At 50.0% G+C, this 18670-nt stretch overlaps 1 protein-coding gene across 2 annotated transcripts in view; it reads left to right on the forward strand.

The window, feature by feature from the left end:
• The window catches only part of SIDT1 (SID1 transmembrane family member 1), a 39594-nt gene extending 22758 nt beyond the window's left edge, over positions 1–16836 (forward strand). The window contains exons 11-26 of one of the 2 annotated variants that reach the window (XM_063148423.1): positions 2469–2540; positions 4246–4394; positions 4991–5064; positions 5573–5639; positions 6272–6345; positions 6916–7039; positions 8057–8174; positions 8555–8691; positions 10328–10436; positions 10741–10755; positions 11525–11601; positions 12707–12753; positions 13521–13626; positions 13939–14049; positions 14827–14940; positions 15340–16836. In XM_063148423.1, the coding sequence (XP_063004493.1) occupies positions 2469–2540; positions 4246–4394; positions 4991–5064; positions 5573–5639; positions 6272–6345; positions 6916–7039; positions 8057–8174; positions 8555–8691; positions 10328–10436; positions 10741–10755; positions 11525–11601; positions 12707–12753; positions 13521–13626; positions 13939–14049; positions 14827–14940; positions 15340–15402 (1457 nt within the window). In that variant the 3' untranslated portion in view covers positions 15403–16836. The remainder of the gene's footprint in view (positions 1–2468; positions 2541–4245; positions 4395–4990; positions 5065–5572; positions 5640–6271; positions 6346–6915; positions 7040–8056; positions 8175–8554; positions 8692–10327; positions 10437–10740; positions 10756–11524; positions 11602–12706; positions 12754–13520; positions 13627–13938; positions 14050–14826; positions 14941–15339) is intronic. The other variant, XM_063148424.1, reaches the window with a different exon arrangement.
• The last annotated feature ends 1834 nt before the right edge of the window (positions 16837–18670 follow it).

An 18670-nucleotide genomic window follows, 5' to 3' on the forward strand; every position in this document is an offset into this window, starting at 1 on the left:
GCCCTGCTGAGAGGTGGAAGTTAAATTCTGGTGTTTGGGAAGTTCCCAAAGAGCTGCCGGGCACAGATGCTGGACTTAGTAGGCACCTGGAGAGTAGAGAACTGGGTTGCTGAGCCTGGAGGACTGCTGAACAGCATCCCTGTGGAGGGAGAGAGGAGCACAGTTCTTCATAGTTTACAGCTTTCCTCCCAGAGGCACCTGCTGCTTCTGTGACCTGTCCTCTCCCTTGTAATGCACTGCCACTTTCACATACCTGGCACTGAATGTGCAGCCATGTCCTTTCCTCTGGGGGGGAATCATGTCCTACCCACACGCTGTTTCTTCATCTATTGTCTCTTCAGGGTGTGTCTGACTGATGCTTATAAAATGGTAATTAGCAGCTTCCCTGTCTTCCAGATCAGTGGACACACTGGCTTTCTCTGTTTGTTTTTTTTTTTTAATCCCCTTCCCACCCTTTGGAATTTCTTTCCCTCCCAAGTACCCCTGGATCTTGCCTTCTTCATTACCCCCTATTCCTTTTCCCCACCAAGGGACTGGATGGAAGTGGTCAGCAATGTGTCTTTGCCATTGGTCTTGGAATGTCCTGCCACTCCATGTGCCTCCTTGCTCTTGTTATCCATCTTATATCTGGGGCCTCTGTGGTTCCCTTTTTTTTTTTTTAATCCCATGGCACACCTTCCCTTCCACATCCTCACTGTTTGGTGGAGGCAATAGCTGGAGGAACCACGCCTGGTGTGGTACATTTACTTTGCTGACTCACTCTCCCAGTGGGAAGTGGGATGGAAATTAGTGGGTGAGCTGGGTCCAAAGTAGCTGTTAGAGTCAGGGCAGAGTGCTTTTTCTCCTTGGCTTGCCTGCTTTGTCCAGATTGAAATCTTTGGTAACTTGGGAGAGAAGGTTGACAGGTCACTTGAGAGAATAAAGCCTGGTCTAAAATTAGGAGGGAGTATCCTCGTGGAACAGGACTGACAGGCCTAGGAATTGTGCTAGTACCTTGCTGATGTGAACATAGGGAAATGCTTTTGCCCTCTTCTCAGTGATCTGGATTTCCAAATCAGGAAAAGCTTCCATGAGAGAGGGAGATTGGATTGGAGGTGATGAGTAGAAGCTGCATCTTGCTCATGCCTCAACCTACAACAACATCCTGCCAATCTCAGCCCAGGGCTCAAGGGCTGTCACCTGGGGGCTGCAGTGTGCCAGAGCCCTCCCTCTGGTGCTCAGTCCATGCCATGTTCCCCTTCTGAAGCTCCTCTGAGCTGTTTGTTTTCTCTGACAGAGGGGTTGGGGCAGGAGCCTAAAGGAGCCAAAATATGAGACCAAGTCTTAGCCCCCAGCCCAACAAGCACAGCAGACATGCAAAAAAAAAAACAAACAAACAGTAATTGTGAATTGAAATATCAAATATCATTGCTGAATGATATTTGACCTGGATTCAGTCAGGGATAAGTTTTAGATCTCTCTACGTTTGTGGCTGATGAAAATGGTATAAAAACCTATGCCAGGTGTTACGGAAATGCCCAGAATTTCCAGTTGGAAAGAGCACTCTGTGCCTGTCACTTTGAGACGAGTCAGGTACTGGGAAGCCAGGCCATTGCCAGGCTGCAGTAAGGCTTTAAATACTGTGCCATGTTCTGCATTGCTGTGCTGCTGACTGACCACATGAGATTGTTGCAGGGATGAAGCTTTAAAGCAACTTCTTAACCTGTCTCACTGTTTGTCACTACTGGAAACCATGGTCCTGTTCCTGCTGCCTTGCTTCCCTCCCTTTTGTGACTGACCTCTCAGTGAAGGCATTCAGCTGGCTTTGTTTCCTGCCATGTAGGTCAGCTGCTGAGCTCCACCATTGGGAGCAAAAAGAGGGAATGTGGAGGCAGGAGAGCACTCCTCCTTGCTTCATATATGTGGGCAGGAGGCAGGATGTTCCTAGCCCTCAAAGGCTTGCCCTTCTTGTCATCAGCACGAGATCATTGCCACTTTTTGCATAAAGCATTTTTTTCTTTCTCCTTGACTGGCTAAAATTATGTAGCAGCTGTCCTGCCGAAGTCTGTGACTCTTCCAGAGATAGCTGAAGGCAGCAGGATTTGAAGAGATTTGAAGAGTTGCATGAGATGGGGAAAGAGAAGAACTAGAAATTCAGAAGGCTGTTAAGAACATCATGAGACTTGCTCTAAAATTTACCAAGTCTTGCATCCCACAGTGTAATCTGTGCAGGGTGCTGGAGGGGTCTCCTGCTGCCAGTCTCACTGGCACCCTGTGTGGGGAGGCTGAAGGGAATGGGTTTCCTTCACACTGCAAAACGAGGGTTTCCCTTTTGCACAGTATGCTCTAGAGGGAGGCTGCCATCTGTTTAGAGAAATGTTCATTTTCCCAAGCCCCTCCAACTCTTCAGGATGTTTGTGTTCACCTCAGAGATGTTTTGAAGCACTGACATGAAGCTAACAGTCCCTCCTGGGTCTGTTTCATTGCAGGGTCTGGGATGATGACTTCTTCACACCCCATCTCAGCCAGCACTCCTGAGGGAAGCAGCTACGGTGCTATTGGTACAGTATATTCCAGAACTGGGGCACAGAGAGGCTTCTTCCTGGGGTGGAGGAAGGCACTTTTAGGGTCATTTAACATCAGAGGAGAATAAAGCTGCAAGCTACTTTAGGAGCATCTGGCAACTATTGAAAAACAAAACAAAACCCAAACAACCAAATTGCAGTTAGTGAGGTTCAGGTTGCACTTTAGGGAAAAGCATCTGCATAATAAAAGTGGCAAATCTGAAAGAGGTGCCCTAAGAGACTGTCATTGGAAATGTCTTAGGCAAAGCTACAGTCACCTGAGAGCTGTGGGTGACAATGCTGCTTCGGACAGGACATTTACTAGTGACTGAAAAAGGTCCCTCTCAAGCAAGCTTCTAGGAGGCTGTTATTAGCTCACAGCCTGCCTTTAAACCAAAGCATGCTTGTCCCTGGGAGGCTGAAGGGTTGTGTGCCATAAAGCAAGACACAATCAGAGTTTCTTGCCCCCAGGGGTTTCACTAGGGAAGAAATAATGTCTTACTGCCAACAGGTGAATCATGCCCTAGAGGCAGAGGAGAAAGAACCTTCCTGAAGGCTTAATGGCCGCTTTACCCCTCCTTCCCCTTTTTCCAAAGAAATCTTTTAAAAGCATTTGGGAAGTGAGGAAGAAACCTGTGTTCTGCCCATGTCGATGTGGGCAATGAGCTGGGAGTTGCCCAGCCTGTGGGAAGTGCAGGCAGGTCCTGCTAACCTTTATGTGACCCAGTACCAGGGATGCAATGGGAATAAAGCTGGTACTCTGCTTGTTTTGAAAATTTGACTTTCTTCTTTGTCTTCTGTTCTACAGTATTTTTAGAAAAGCTTAGATATATATAAGGCTTACATAAAATCTGAAGGTTAACTAGGTGAGTGTGGTTTTGACCCTTAACAGTCTGCTTCTTTCTCTAGAGGTATTTGTCTTGTCTCAGAATGCCAGATTTCAGAGCCTGGGCTACTGGAGAGTCAAAAATGTTAAGAGATGAAAAGTAATAGAATAAAAGCAGAGTAAAAACTAAAATGCTCCAGAGAGGGGAAGATAATGGTTCTTCAGACTGCTCTTAGCTGAGCACCTAAAACTGCTGGAAGGTTTAGGATCACGTGTGGCAATGTTCTCACTCGGAGTTCACCCAATGTGGAATTTTTCTTCACTCAGGGTCACCAAAGGTGGTGGTGTTCACAGGGGTCCCAGGATGAGGGAAGAGATGAGAATCTGACTCCATGTTTCAGAAGGCTGATTTATTTTTTTATGATATATTATATTAAAAGAAAATGATATGTTAAAACTATACTAAAAGAATAGAAGAAAGGATTTCATCAGAAGGCTTGCAAGGAAAGGAAAGGAATGGAATGATAATAAAATCTTGTGACTGACCAGAGAGTCTGAGACAGCTGGACTGTGATTGGCCATTAATTAAAAACAACCACATGAGACCAATCAAAGATCCCCCTGTTGCATTCCACAGCAGCAGATAATTATTGTTTACATTTAGTTCCTAAGGCCTCTCAGCTTCTCAGGAGAAAAAATCCTAACAAAAGGATTTTACATCAAATATGTCTATGATGATAATGGAAAATTTTTTCCCCTGAACTGACCCTATCAACTTGTCAAAGCATCAAGGCATGTGGGCCAGCTGGAGTTTTGCCGTGCACAGAGGGATTTAGCCCTGACCCTGTGTGTCTCCTTGTCCCTGCTGTGGCCCAGATGAGTCCAGCTCCAGCGGTGCCCGGCAGCTGTCCTCCCCGGAGCGCAGGGCCCCGGCCGGCTCGGACACCGACAGCTCCGTGGAGGAGGAGAGCGACTTCGACACCATGCCGGAGATTGAGAGTGACAAGAACATCATCCGCACTAAGGTACGGCCGGTGCGCGCCCCCGGGCGCCTCTGGGCCGTGACCAGGATTGGTCACATCAGTGAAATCTCAAAAATCCTGTTCCCTTTCAGGGTGGATTTCATCCAGTACAGCTGAGTGTGCTTCTTAGTCTTTTTTCAGTCACTGGAAGTTTTCCCACTGTGATAAGTGTGCTGGTGAATTGAGTGCTTTAATATGGAAAATCAAAATGTATTGGGGACTATTGAGAAAGGAGGAAAATGCCCAGAGAAGTTCAAGGAGATGTGAAGATAGGGAGAAAATAATCTGCAACAGTAGGTGGCTATTTAGTACAAGTAGTGTGATTACAGTGGATGTACAGAGGGGCTTTAAGCCAGCAGCTCTCAAACTGCCTCCTTTTGTCATCCTGCACTGCTCTGTGTGGTTGGAGCCATTCCTGGAGGTCAGAGAATTTTGCAGAACTCACCCCCATAGAATCAAGGGACACAGTGAGTTCACTGTGTAAAACCAGTTCAAATATCACCAAGCTGCAAATATGTCAAGATCTCCTACTGGCACCTGTAATCTACTTTGGTTCTTTTGTGTTTTCTTCCCTCTTTCCCCACCTGATAATGTTTTAGGTGTTCCTCTATCTCTCAGATTTGTCCAGGAAAGACCGAAGAATTGTCAGCAAAAAATACAAAATCTATTTCTGGTAAGGAGAAAGCAAACTGGTAAGACCCAAACTCTGGATCCAGAGTCTCTGGTTGTGGAGTCTGTCCACATGCCTTTCTTCTGAACCACTTCTGAACTACCCTGTTGCCCATTCTGACCCTGTTCTAATCAGTAACTGTAGATCCCACATACCTCAAGTAAAGATATTTGTGGACCAGTGCACACATGATCCTGGCAGTGGATTCTGTTTTGCATCATTTGCCTTTAAGCATGGTAACAACCAGTGCACTGAAACGTAATGGAAATGGAGAGAAACTGGCACTCAAACCCATGAGCTTGTGGCCAGCATCCTGGCTTTTCCTGTGCCCTTAGCATTTGCCTCTGGTTTGCCTCCTGTGTGCTCCTCTGCTTCAGGGGCTCACAATGAGATGGTAACCCCAGAGCAGAGAGGTGTGCACATTCCTCCACGAACGCTCTGGGGCTTTCTTCTGGGTGTGCCCCCCTGGTTTTGGTGTGTGTGTAATGCTGCTGCTGTCTCCCCTCTGCAGGAACATCATCACCATCGCGGTGTTCTACGCCCTGCCGGTCATCCAGCTGGTCATCACCTACCAGACGGTGCGTTTGGCCCCATGGCTGCCCCCTCTTGCTTTAAACTTGCCCTGTGGTAGTGTTGGGCAAGGGTGACAGTCACAGTGGAACTGGGATCACCCAGCAGTTCTGCTCTGTGTGAGGAGCAGTTCACCTTAGCTGCTCCTGCTGCACTGTGTTGATGTTACAGTGAGCTTGGCTCATTGGGCTTGCTCTTCTGCAATTTCTGCTTGGGGAGTGGGAGTGCTGCTGTTTTCCTGATCAACTGATGGCTCATTTGGGTCCTGTTTCATTTTAGAGACAGGAGGCATTTGATGTTATCTCTAAGGGACAGCTGAAAGCAAGTAGTGTTTGCTGTGATTTCTCCTGCCTTCTCCCAACCTTTGCTACCCTGCTGTTATGCAGATATCTGCAAGCAGGTCTATTGGTGGGGGGGTTGAGAGCACACAATGTTTCCTCTGAAGACTGTTATCAGATTTGTGGCCCTTGACAACATCTTGTCCCACCCTCAAAGCTTTGCTTGCAGATGTCAGTACTCCCTGTGCTGGGGCTAGAGCTAGGCTGTGTCCCAGTACACCTTGTGTTTGTGCTGTGTTTGCATGGGGCAAACCCCCCAGAGCAGGGAGGATTTGCTAATGGCAGGCCTCCCATCTGTCCAGGTGGTGAATGTGACTGGCAATCAGGACATCTGCTATTACAACTTTCTGTGTGCTCATCCCCTTGGGGTGCTGAGGTGAGTGACCCTTTCCTCACTGCATATTTGTCTCATGCCTCCTGAGTGTTTGTGCTGTGCCCAGGTCGGGATTTTATGCTTGCCAGGCTCACAGTAGCAATGTTGATAAGACCACTGGGAGTTTAGGACTCTGATCTTTGTGTTTTGCTCAGCAGTGCTGCTCTGTTGCAGTGAGACACACACACCCTAGAACTTGTGGCACCTGGGTGCCCCTTACAAATCCTTGGCACAGCAATGAGGTGCTTCTATACTCTGTTGGACACTTTTCTCCAAGGAGCAGCAGCTCTACAAAGAAGTTCAGATCAATCCTTCCAGTGTAGCATTTCTCTAAATTAATGTGTGAGTGCAAAGAAAGCCCAGAGCTGGGAATCTCTCAGAAGTGTTAAATGAACTGGGACAGGTGAACTCTTCAAATTAAAATTGTCATCAGGAGTGTTAGATTGCAGTTTGGCAGGTGTGGAGGTGGAAGGTGGTGGAGGGGGCAGCAAAATGGATGCAGCTTATCACAACCCAGGGTTCAGCTTCCTGCTGCTGTGCTGCCTTTGCCTTAAACCTTCTTCTTTCCTGCAGTGCCTTCAACAACATCCTCAGCAATGTGGGCCACATGATGCTGGGCTTTCTCTTCCTCCTCATCGTGTTGCGCAGGGACATCCTCCACCGCCGGGCCATGGACATGAAGGATATCTACACCCTGGTAGGAGGCATGGCTGCCTGGGGCTCAGTGGAGGCAGGGAACATGGAGTGGACTCAAAAACCAGAGTGGTACACAATGGGTTTTCCACTTGTCTTCCTTGCTGGAAGGTTGAATCCTCCTCTTTTTTCCCTCCTGTGCAGAAGAGTCTAGGTGGGATGCTTGTGTTCCTGCACACCCCAGTGCTTTACTGCTTGCAGTATGTCCATACTGTTGTGGTTGGTGACCCAGCCTGGGCCTGTGAAGACAAGGAGATTAATAGAGGGAGGATTCCCATGGCTCTGGATTTTCCTGCAGTTCTTGCTGTGGAGGAACTGGGACAGCAGGAGTGTCCCAAGATGCTTCTCTTTATAGTGAAGTTTGATTTGTCTTACACAAGAGCTGCTTACGATAACTCAGAGGAATTTGGCTGCCTTAGTCTCTGAAGCAGAGATTCTTGTAGCCAGAGCTTCTCTAGGCTCTCGTGGGAGAGGATGGAGAAATCTGCAGCCCTGTGGGCAGAGGTGCTGGTGGTTTCTGGAGGCAAACAGCTCTGTTCTCATGGGCTTGGTATCAAGAAAAGGCAATAGGAGTTGTAAGGGTCTGCTGCTTGTGGTTTTCAGGTGAAATCATGGCCAAATTGGGATGGAAATGCCTTCTCACATTGGCTGATGGGCTCTGCTCAAGAGCTTCTAAGACCCTACTGACCACAAGAGCAATTCTGGTCAGTCCTCTCTGTTTTGGACAGGATGTAGTATGGCATGACGTACAGGACAGAGATTTTCATGATGTCAGTACCAAGACACCGAGGTCTTCAGATGCGAACTTCCAGGGTGATTAGCTTAGGTTTGCTGCCTGTGGATTCACCTGGCTATGCCATGTATCTAAATCCAGATCCTGTGGTGGCACCCAGGACTCTGTGCTGCACTGGTGACTGGAGGACTTGTGTAGGAGTTAGGAGGAATGAAGTGATGGAGAATGGAAACTTGCCTGTGATCAGGACACTGAGGGCACTCACTATACAGCTCTGCTCTCTTCCAGGACTATGGGATCCCAAAGCATTTTGGTCTCTTCTATGCTATGGGCATTGCTCTGATGATGGAAGGGGTGCTCAGTGCCTGTTACCACGTCTGCCCTAATTACTCCAATTTCCAGTTTGGTAAGCTGATTTTACTTTCTCCTTTTGAGCTGGAGCTAGGATTCGCCATGTTCTGTCTCTTGCTGAGTTGCTGACATTTCCCATCTCTCTCTACCCTTGCAAGTCTCCCTGGACCCTGCCTGTTTCAAAGCTCAGTCAGGAGGTTGTGATGCCCTGTGGGCACTTATTTTCTGATCCTGTTTAGTTTCTGTTGCCCCAGAGCACAGAAGATGTGCTGCTGCAAGGTGGCAAAGCACAAAGTGCTGTACAGTGTGGTGCAGCAGCAGGGCCAAACTTGAGGCCGGCAGGCACAGATCCCTGATGCTGTGTGTGCCCTTGGAGCAGCTTTCTGGGCCACTGGCAGAAGGTGTTCACACTGTTTCTGTTGTGTCCCTCCACAGACACCTCCTTCATGTACATGATTGCAGGGCTGTGCATGCTCAAGCTCTACCAGACCCGGCACCCAGACATCAATGCCAGCGCCTACTCTGCCTACGCCTCGTTTGCTGTGGTGATCTCCCTGGCTGTCCTTGGAGTGGTAGGGCTCCCTCTTACTCCTTCTACACTGCTTCTCTGGGAGGGAGGTGGCATGGCTGGGAACATGGCTGAGGTGTGAAAATGGCTGGGGAAAGCAGCAGAGTAAGATAAGAGTGTGTTAAGCAGCTGTCAGCGTTTGAATTCTCAGTTCTGCTGGGCTTTCCTCCTTCCTTCCCCTGAGATTTCAGGCAGGAGAAGAGCAGAACAGTTTCCTCTAGGCAGGCTCTTGTTTTGGGCTTTGCCCACCACATGCCATCCTTCTCAAGAGGAAAAATTCAGATGTGCACAGATGGTCTTCCTGGGGCATGATTCACATTTGAGGAAAGAGGGGTGAGGCTGGCTGGGCTTCAAGACAGGTATCTTATACCTAGTTGCCTGTGCCTATTTCTCCCCTTTGGAGTACTCCATCTTGTTTGTCACAGCTCCTGCAGTTGATTTTTGTATTTCTGGAGAGGAGCAGGATTGGGATGATACGTGGGGGGCTCTCAGGCAAATTCCTGGAGTACTTGCCTATGGAAGGGCACTGGAGCAGAAGCTATGAGACTTCGCCTGTTTGCTACTTTGCCTGTAGCACTGTGAGTACTGAGCTGGGCTCACCAGGATCCTCAAGCTGTGCTTTTCCTTAGAAGTCTCTGCTTCTCTTCTTTTGAAGGACTCATTTTCATTCATCAGTAACCAGGCAAAATCCATGGAATTCTTGCTCTGAACTAGCAGCTAGATCCCAGTGGGCTGTTAGCTCCTCACTACCAAATAATGCCGAGGTCTCTGTTTACAAGACTGTCTGTGGGATAAGGCATGCAGGAGGAGCTGGTGACCTTGGGATTTCCCAAGAATCTCTTGATAGGTGTGGTAGATCTTGACAAGCTTCAAAACACTGAGACTTTATTATGAATTGCTCTATCTTTTGTGGGATGCTTTGAAGCTGTTCAGTGGAGCTTGAAAGCAGCATGTCTCCCTTGTTCCATTCATGGACAGGTGTCTTTTCTGCTTGCTTTTTAGTGTGTGGGTTTTTATCTCTGCCCACACAAAGTGAAATTTCAGGAGAATGCTTTGCCCCAGGGTGGGGAAGTGGTCACAGCCTGATGGTAGATCAGAGTTTCTGGACTTCTTATTGTATGAATGAGAAATTAGGATTTTAATGTAGCATTAACCTGTGCTTGCAGTCATTCCAGTCCTTGCAGGACTTCCAGTCCTTAAATAAAATGAAAATGCACTGTAGGAGCAATTGCCTGCAGAGCAGTTCTGTTCTTTTTGGTCTACTTCAGTACAGTTGTTAAAGTAATGGTTGGTTCCCTGTCTGCCTTTGTAAAAATCCACCTCCTGGCCAGAGAGCTGCTGCCCAGCTCAGCAGAGAGAGCTTACTTGGCCTTGTATTTCTGCTCCCTGGGCCAGTGCTGTCCAGCCAGCCTTGTCTAAAGGGGCATTCAGAAAGAATGGCCTCCTCTTCAAATGCTGAGCTAATCTTGCTTCTCTGGACTTCATTTTGAATTTATAGATCTGTTTTCTGGTGGGAAGATTTAGGGGTTTTTTTTTTGTATTCAGTGAGGTTGTTTAATGTCCCATGGTGATACAGCACAGGAAAGGACTGTCCTGCTGAAAGAGGGCTCAGTTTACTTTTAAAATGTTTTTACTTTCAGGTGTTTGGAAAAAATGACATGTGGTTCTGGGTTATTTTCTCACTGATCCACATTTTGGGCTCACTGGCTCTCAGCACCCAGATCTACTACATGGGACGCTTCAAGATCGGTGAGTGCTGTGACTGAACCATCTCCTCCCAGGTGCCTCCTGTCCTCACCTGCGTCTGCAGCACAGTCCTGTGGCCCTTCTTCTGGGCTACCCTGTCCTCTCTTTCCTGGCCTCTGAAGTCCTTGTGCTCCTAATTCCCAGTGGGAGTGAGCAGGAGCTGTGTGCTCTGAGGGAGCTGCAGTTCTCCCTAGTGCTGTGGTACACCCTGTCATGGGGTGGTGGGGAGAGGGTCTGCTGGGGAGCCTGGCTCTTGTGCTCTGCTTAAACCTATTTCTTCTTCCTCTTGTGCCCCTGTCTGCCTCAGATGACCCTGACTCAGGTAACTGCAGCTTTCTTTTTTCCCTCTTGGACTGATTGTGCTGAGCTTTAGCAGCCAGGGATTGCATGGATGATTGTGGGGAGGCAGGATCGTGTGCCACCTGGGGTCAGCTCTTGGGAAGTGAAAGCAGTTTGCCAGCAGCACTGGCAGTCCCGTTCCTTGGCTGGAGGGGAGCGATCCAGCACAGGAGAGCTCAGATCTTGGTGCAGGAGCCTTTTCAAGCTCTGTGTTGTGGCTAAAGGGGAACATGTGTATTCATGCATGTTTGTCCATCCCTGCTGCCACTGATGGCTCTGCAGTGAAGCTTCTGCAAGATTTTGAGAGCAGGAGTGTCTTGAGTGGGCTCTGCCCCTCTAGGACCCTCTAAAGCCTGTGGGGCTTGTTTCTACTATTTCCCTGCTTTGGCAGCTTGTTCCATGGAAGGAGCTTCTCCCCCTTCCTACATACACACACTTCTTCCAGAGATGGGGTTGCAAAGCCAGCCTCTTTACATGCACAGGCAGGGCCTGTGTGACTTCTGGGGCAGTGTTAGTGTAGAGGAGGATTTTAAATTTGTTTTTGTTGTAACCTGTTGTTCTGGCCAAATGCAATCTACATCCTGTGGTGGCTACCCTCCTGCTCAGCACAGAGTGCTTCCAAAGGGCAAGGCATGAATCTGCTGACACCTTGGGCTCTCTGTTGTCAGCTGGTGGGTGTCAGCTTCTTCCTCACAGCCATTTTAGAGCTCAGTGTGCTGGCTGTCCTGGCTTTCTACCCTTTCCTTTGACAGACATGGGCATATTTCGGCGAGCAGTGATGGTGCTGTACACGGACTGTATCCAGCAGTGCAGCCGACCAATGTACATGGTAGGTGACTTCTCATCCCAGCACCTCCCTGCAGTTCCTCACTCCTTTAGGCAATGTGCAGAGGACAGAGGAGGAGCTGTGTGAAAAAGTGATGGTGCTTGCTCCCCTTGTTCTCCTTCCCCCAAAATGGCTAGGTAAGTGTAGGTCTCTGATCTCTGCTGGAGTGGTTTACCCCCAGCCTCCAGGCCTCCCCTGATCTCAGGCTTGGTGAATAAAACATCAGAGCAAAGGTGATACAAGTGTGGCAGGATGTGCCTTTGCACTTGCTCTCTGGGAGCATCCATTCAGAGGAACAGGTAGGAGGCTCTGTGCAGTGCAGCCTCTCTGGGGAAGGCTGCAGCTATTTTGGGTCTGTGGCTTAAGCTAAAGCAGTTGCCATTTCTGCAGCACCTCAGGGCAGATAGCAAAAAGTTAAGAAAAGGTGGCTGTTACCTTGTGTCCCACTGATTGCTTTCTCCTTAGCAAAGAGTGCTTATTAGGGCTTGAAGCTACATGGAGTTGTTATCCATAAGCCTTCTTAATTTTTTATTTATTCTCCCATCTCTGAATAAGCAAACCTGGTCCACTCAGGCATGAAGTAAGCCTGGCCAGCCTGAAACAGCTACATCATGAAAGCAGCTGTAAGCATAAATGCACATGCCCCACAGATATAACCCTTCTGCCTGCTGTTGTTACAGTGCTTCCCCAGCTAATGGTGAGATGGCAAGGAAGAAAAGGCTCCCTGAATATGTGCAGGATGCTGTCCAAGCATCCTCTTTCACATCCTTGCTCTCTGCAGTAATTCTTTTGTAAAACAGTGGGAGGGGAGGAATCTAGCTAGAAAAACAGTAGAAGCAGTCAGAGGATTCACAGAACCTCCTGAGGCTGATCCCTTAAGTGCTGAGCTTGTCCTTTTTTACGTGTTTAGTCTCCTTACAACACTTTCTTAAAATTTTTGAGGGTCAGAGCAGTTCCCATCAGATAAAAGCTCCCACAGAGCCAGGTGCATGTGTGTTTGCAGGAACTGAACTCCAAATCCTCACATAATACTCCCCTGAATTTCTGAGGCAAAGGCCTTTTTGCATACTCTTATCACTTTATATGATCATCAGTGTCTTTTCTCCAGGACAGGATGGTGCTGCTCATTGTTGGGAACCTGGTGAACTGGTCTTTGTAAGTACTGGGGTGTTGGTGCTTTGTGTATTTGTGCATGGGGGCAGCAGGGTTTGGTACAGGGACATGGTGGCCTGGAGTGATGGGGAGATGCAGCAGTGTCTGTGCAATAATCCTGACATGTTTGGGCAGGCAGGCTGCTCCGAGGGTGGCTGGCAGATCCGTGGGATGCAGTGCAGCTCTAGAGCTACATGGAGCATCCCCTGAGCATTTCAGCTGGGGGTGTCTCATGGCTCGTGTTTCAGGGAGCTTGTGCAGGGACTGTGCTGCTGAGTTGTGCTTCCCACAGAGCTGGGAGATCTCTGGCACAGCCAAGGTGCAGGAGACCTGGCAGACATAGCCATGGAGCCTGGCTGAGCTGTAACTGCATGGAGGGATCAGCTCTTGGATGACACCTCAAATCATTGCCCCAGGCTCTTGCTTTTCACTGAAGCTGCTTCTCAGGGACATGCCTTCTACCAAATGGACAGGCCTAGGGCCAGATCCTACTGAGGGAGATGTGTTTGGCCATGGGTTGGAAGCAATCCAGGGCCCTTGCCTGTCCTCTGGGGTCTCCAGTTGCTTCAGCAGCTGACCATGGCTGAATTTCCTTGGCTGGGAGCAGAGGCAAGCAATGCACTTCCCCCAGGGAATTGGGAAGGTGTGGCACTGGTGCTGTGTCCTGCAGTACTGGTGGGGGGTAGAGCAGTGTGTGGCTGTCACTTTGGGGATGTACCCTGTCCCCAGTGAAGGGAAGCTGCTTGATGCCCCTCTGTCCTCTCCCTCAGTGCTATCTTTGGGCTGGTGTATCGGCCCAGAGACTTTGCCTCCTACATACTGGGAATTTTCATCTGCAACCTGCTGCTCTATCTGGCCTTCTACATCATTATGAAGGTAATGGAAGGCAGCTGTAGCTGTCCCTGGGGCTCCTTGCTCCAAAGGGGAAGGGATGGGCTGCATCCATTTTTTTTTTGGCTGCGATTTGGGTTCCTGTGGTGCTGCAGAGGGATGTGGAGGGACCTTTGTGGGGCTCTGGCTGGGACAGGGTGTTGGGGAGGGGTGGTGTGGAGCTTTTTCAGGGGTGGCTGGGCTGTGTCTTTGGAGGGTGGGCAGCCCTTCCCAGATGCAGGCAGTACAGGCTGGTGTGTGAGCCCTGTGCATGGCTCTGTGCCCTGGACAGAACTCAGGGTGTGTCCCTGTCTGCAGCTCCGCAGCTCTGAGAGGCTCCTGCCCATCCCCATGTTCTGCATCGTGGCCACAGCAGTGGTGTGGGCAGCTGCCCTCTACTTCTTCTTCCAGACCCTCAGCAGCTGGGAGGTAAATTTCCCTTTTACTGTTCTTCTGTCCTCATCATCTTTTTCTCATCATCTTTCCTTCCTGGTGCTTGTTTTGCACAAAAATGACTCTGGAGAAGAGTCTTGGGCTGCTCATGGGGAGCTGAAAGGGTTTAACTCACGTAGCAGCCTTGTGAAGGGAGCATGGGAAGCTGTGCTGAGCCAGAAATGACTGTAGCTGTGTAGAGGCTGTTTACAACCAGGTGATCTGGAGGTGACCGGTCCTTCCTAGGGGACAAAGGAGGAGCTGGGGATCTGGAAGGAAAAGTAGGAAAATCCTAACTGGGAAAATCCTAATCCTTCCATCCTCCAGGGATGGAAGACATCCCTGGAGCAGATGACCACCTGGAGTCAACCAGGTCAACCTGCCTGGGGTTGTTAGGGCTCTTGGTGGTCTGGGAGCCATTAAATCCTGGCTGGGTGCCTTCTAACAGGATGTCACATCCATCTCCTTGGAAATGAGGGGCTTGTTACAGGTGGTCTGGTGGAGGCTGTGCAACTTGTGCTATGCAGGACCTCAGAGGTGGAGACCAGAGGGTTCTCCTTGCACGTGGGTTGTGGTCCCAGATCCATTTGGAAGTCCAAGGATAACATTGTGTTTTTTCTGGCCTGCCCGTGCCACATTTCTGGCCAGCACAGCAACTTTTCCTGGATCCTGCTTGGTGGGTCAAGACAGGGTGATTCCTGCAGGGTCTGGTGTGGCCAGCAAGGGCCCAGTAGGGGTGGATATCAGGTCCTGACTCTCTGCCTGCCCTCCTAGGAGACTCCAGCAGAGTCCCGGGAAAAGAACCGGCCGTGCATCCTGCTGGGATTCTTTGATGACCACGATGTCTGGCACTTCCTCTCTGCAGCTGCCTTGTTCTTCTCCTTTCTGGTGAGTCCTGCTGAGCCTCCCACTCTGCTGGATGGCCTCTCCCTCTCCTTTCACCTTGCTCCCCTCTCTCCACATGGAGCTGTGCTTGCTCCAGAACTCCACCGAAGTGTCCCAACTCCTCTGCTTGGCTCTACCTCCTGACATCCTTCACAGTGGGATATCCTTGTCAGTGGGATCAGGCTTTCTCCTTTATCTTATTTCTCTGCCAGTGCCTTCTGGCCTCAAATTCCTTCTGGGGCTGTGAGTCACACAGCTGTTGTGGGGAAGCTGAGGGGCTGCTGCTGTGAACAATGATTCATGGATTTGTGAATACCTCCCATAAAGGCAGGGCATGAAGATCTGAAAGGAAGACATCCCTGGGCAGAAAGACCTGACTCTGGCTTTCGCTTTCTTCCTCAGGTCCTGCTGACCCTGGACGATGACCTGGATACGGTGCGCAGGGACAAGATCCCAGTGTTCTGAGTCCCCAGGGACGGGGCACAGAGGTGTCCCAAACACTCAGCCAAAGGCACTGGGCCACTGTGTCTGTGCAGAATGAGCCTGTTCCATGGCCAGCAGCCCAGTGGGAGCAGGGAACTGGATCCCCAGCAGGCATGGAGGGTGCTGTGGCAGTGAGGTGGGACCAGGAGGGAAGACGACGTCACTCCTTTCCCGCCACATCCTGTGGGGCAGGCTTGATCCAGAGGCCAAGGCCCGTGCACAGCCCTCTGGCCTGTGGGTGCAGTGGGTGCTGGGGCCAGTGAGGGGGGAGGAAACAGGAGGGAGGCACCTCAGAGACCTTTGCTCCCCTTCCTCCCTGCTGATGTGCTCCACTTCCTCTCTGGTGAGCAGGCTCGGGGAGTGCCATGCCAGCCTTCCTGCACAGGGAGCTCATGGCTGCACCCTGTGGTCTGCTGCCCTCAGAGCTCCTTTCAGCAGCACTGGGGAGCATTTGGTTCCTGTACTGCAGCAGCCAAGGGAGAAAAGGACTCCAAGCTGAGGTGGCAGTGGGGGGACTGGACTGTGTTTTCTTTCTTTCTTTCCTCTTTTTGTTGGAGAGGCTCCTTCTGTAGCTGGTGGGGAGCTGTGGTACCAGGGCTGCAGCGTCGGTCAGAGGTGGTGAGCTAGAGCTGCCCGTGAGGGCTCTGCCAGGCTCAGAGCCTCCTGCCTTGCTGCCTTGCAGCCTCTCTGTCTCTCCTGCTGAGCAGCCACTCCTCTGGCAGCTCCTGCTGGCACTGGGCAGGGCTCTGCTCCCTCTCAGGGCTCCACAAGCGCTCTCCTGGAGCGACCCTGCCGGAGAGCGCACAGCAAAGCCACAGCCTCGTGTGGCAGCCCTTGGCTCCTGCTGGTGCCTTCCCAAAGGGACAGGCTGGCACAGGGAGGCTTGCCAGCAGCTCACACTCTCTCCTCTCATGAGCTTGCCTTGGACAGCCTTGGCAAAGTCGGTTCTCTTCGGGCTGGGAGGATGAAGGAGATATTGGGGCAATTGGTGTTGAGCTCTTTACGGAAAGATGTGGACCAAATTTTCTTCTCCAACTTGTCCAAATCGGAAATGAGTTTTTTAATGGCTTCTGCATTCTTTCCAATTTCTTTAGTTATTTAAAAAACAAGAAGGTGTTAATTATTTCAGGCCTTGCATCTAAAATGGGACCTGTTTTGCTAATTTGCAATTAAAAAGTGTTCTTTGAGGCCTGCTGTCCTTATTCTTGTCTGCCTGAGCATTTTTACTTTGGTGTATGTGCATGTAGCCAGTGATGCAAAGGTTTCATTCCACTTCTGCTTACTAAAGCAGGTGACTCTGGTGATGTTTTACTCCAAGAGTCTGTACCTTCTTGAAGAGTTTTGCACCAGCTGGTTTTTATTTTTTCCTACGTTGGAGTTTGTCGAGATGGTCAATAAAATGGATGTTCCTGGTTCCCTGCTCTGCAGGTTGATCTGAATTCTTTTTGCTCCTGCTCTCAGCAGCAGCAGAGACAGCAGTCAGGGCAGAGGGGTGCCCAGCGGTGTCACACAGCTGCTGTCACCCTTGGGACTGTCACAGGTGTTTCTGGAGCCATAGGTGTGGATGACCTGCTTGTTCTCTTAACCAAATTGCCTTTGAAAAGCTACATAAAGAACAGACACTCTTGTTTGTCACTGCAGTCCCTTGGGCAGCGTGAGGAGAGGGCTGGCGGAGGCATGACACAAGAGGGCTGGCGGAGGCATGACACAGCCTCTGCTCTTCCCAAGCAGAGCTGTGCTGCTCTGGAGTGTGCCGGCGTAGCTGTGCCAGACTGAAGGAGGACCTCTGTGCCCTCAAATTTGTCCAGTTCTAGGGACATGTTCTTATAAAATATACTTTCTCCCTGTTTTTTCATCATCTGTAGTCTCAGACCATGTTTCAAGCTTGTATTTGTTTCTAGACAGGAAGCTGGTTATCTTCTCTAAATTGAAATGTGAGGAAAAAATAATGTTGAGCAGCAGTTGGAAGGCTCGACGTAGGAGGTAGAACAACATATGGGCTTGCTGTGCTGAGCAGAGATGAGCACAGCATGGAATGGTAAGGTGGTAGCAGGGAGGGAGAGGGAGGCTGGGGAACAGCACAGAACAAACAGAAAACCATGACAGGATTCAGTTAAATACAAGGAGAGGCACCTCTAGCCTGAGAGATGGGAGGAAGGGTTGGAATCGTCTCCCTGCTGCTTTTGTGCTTCCAGCTTGCTGCGTCAAGTTTTAACATTTCCTCTTAGCTTTGCCCTGCCTGCTGGGCTCTCTCACCTGGTGGCCACTGACCCCTCCATGGCTGTGGCTGCTGGGGCCCTGGCTGGGCACTTGGGCACTCTGTGCTCCCAGCTGTCCGAGGCATGCTTGGCTCTGCAGCCCCCGCCCCAGAAATGCAGCTTCTCCTGGCTGCTGCTGTCCTTCTTGGGCAGGAGGAGCAGCTTGCTGGGTACATTTGCAGAGGTCATGCTGTTGTTTCCTCACCTTGCTCTGCTCACAGAGGGAGAGAGATGTGTAGGGGTAAAAGCAGAGCAGCACCATGGAATTGTGTTGGGAGGTGAGGAGGCTTTTTTGCTGCCCATGGGCTGGTAGTGGAGTTCTTGTTCCCCCTGCTGTGCCCATGCTTGGGATAAGCTGCTGTCACAACTCCTGAAAGGGAAATAGCAGTGCCATGGGCAGGGATGCCTCCCACTTAGAACAAGTTGCTCAAACACCCATCCAACCAGGCCTTTCTAAAGATGGTGCACCCACCACCTCTCTGGAAAATCTGTTCTCGTGTTTTACCACTCTCATTGTAAAAAATGTCTTCCTTACATTCCATATGCTCCCTGTTTTCTCAGGAAATGTAGGTAAAATTGTTCAGCCCAGTACAAGTGAAAGGAGAAGGAAACAGCTTCTGTACAATACTGATATCCCCTCACAGGGTAGGAAAACCACCAGGGTTGTGTGAGCTGTTACAGCTCCCCCTCGAGCCTCTGGAGTGGCACAAGAGCCGCCAAGGCAGGGCAATGCACTGAGCATGAAACAGGAAGGCAGCTCCTTTGTGTCCTGTTTCCCTTCTCCTCTATGACTGAACCTGGCTGTCACTGAAGGAACAGAAGCCCCTCTGTCTTAATACTAAACTTCAGCCTTTTTAAAATTAAGACCTTCCCTAAAAGCAACCTCCACACCTGCAAGAATTTTGAAGTTTCCAAGCCAGGTGTTCTGGAGCCCCTGAAAATAATTGTTTCCTAGGAATTCTGTCAACTTCAGGATTGTGCAATCTCCCAAA

Source organism: Melospiza melodia, chromosome 2 (genome assembly GCF_035770615.1).
Source record: "Melospiza melodia melodia isolate bMelMel2 chromosome 2, bMelMel2.pri, whole genome shotgun sequence".
NCBI lineage: Eukaryota > Metazoa > Chordata > Aves > Passeriformes > Passerellidae > Melospiza > Melospiza melodia.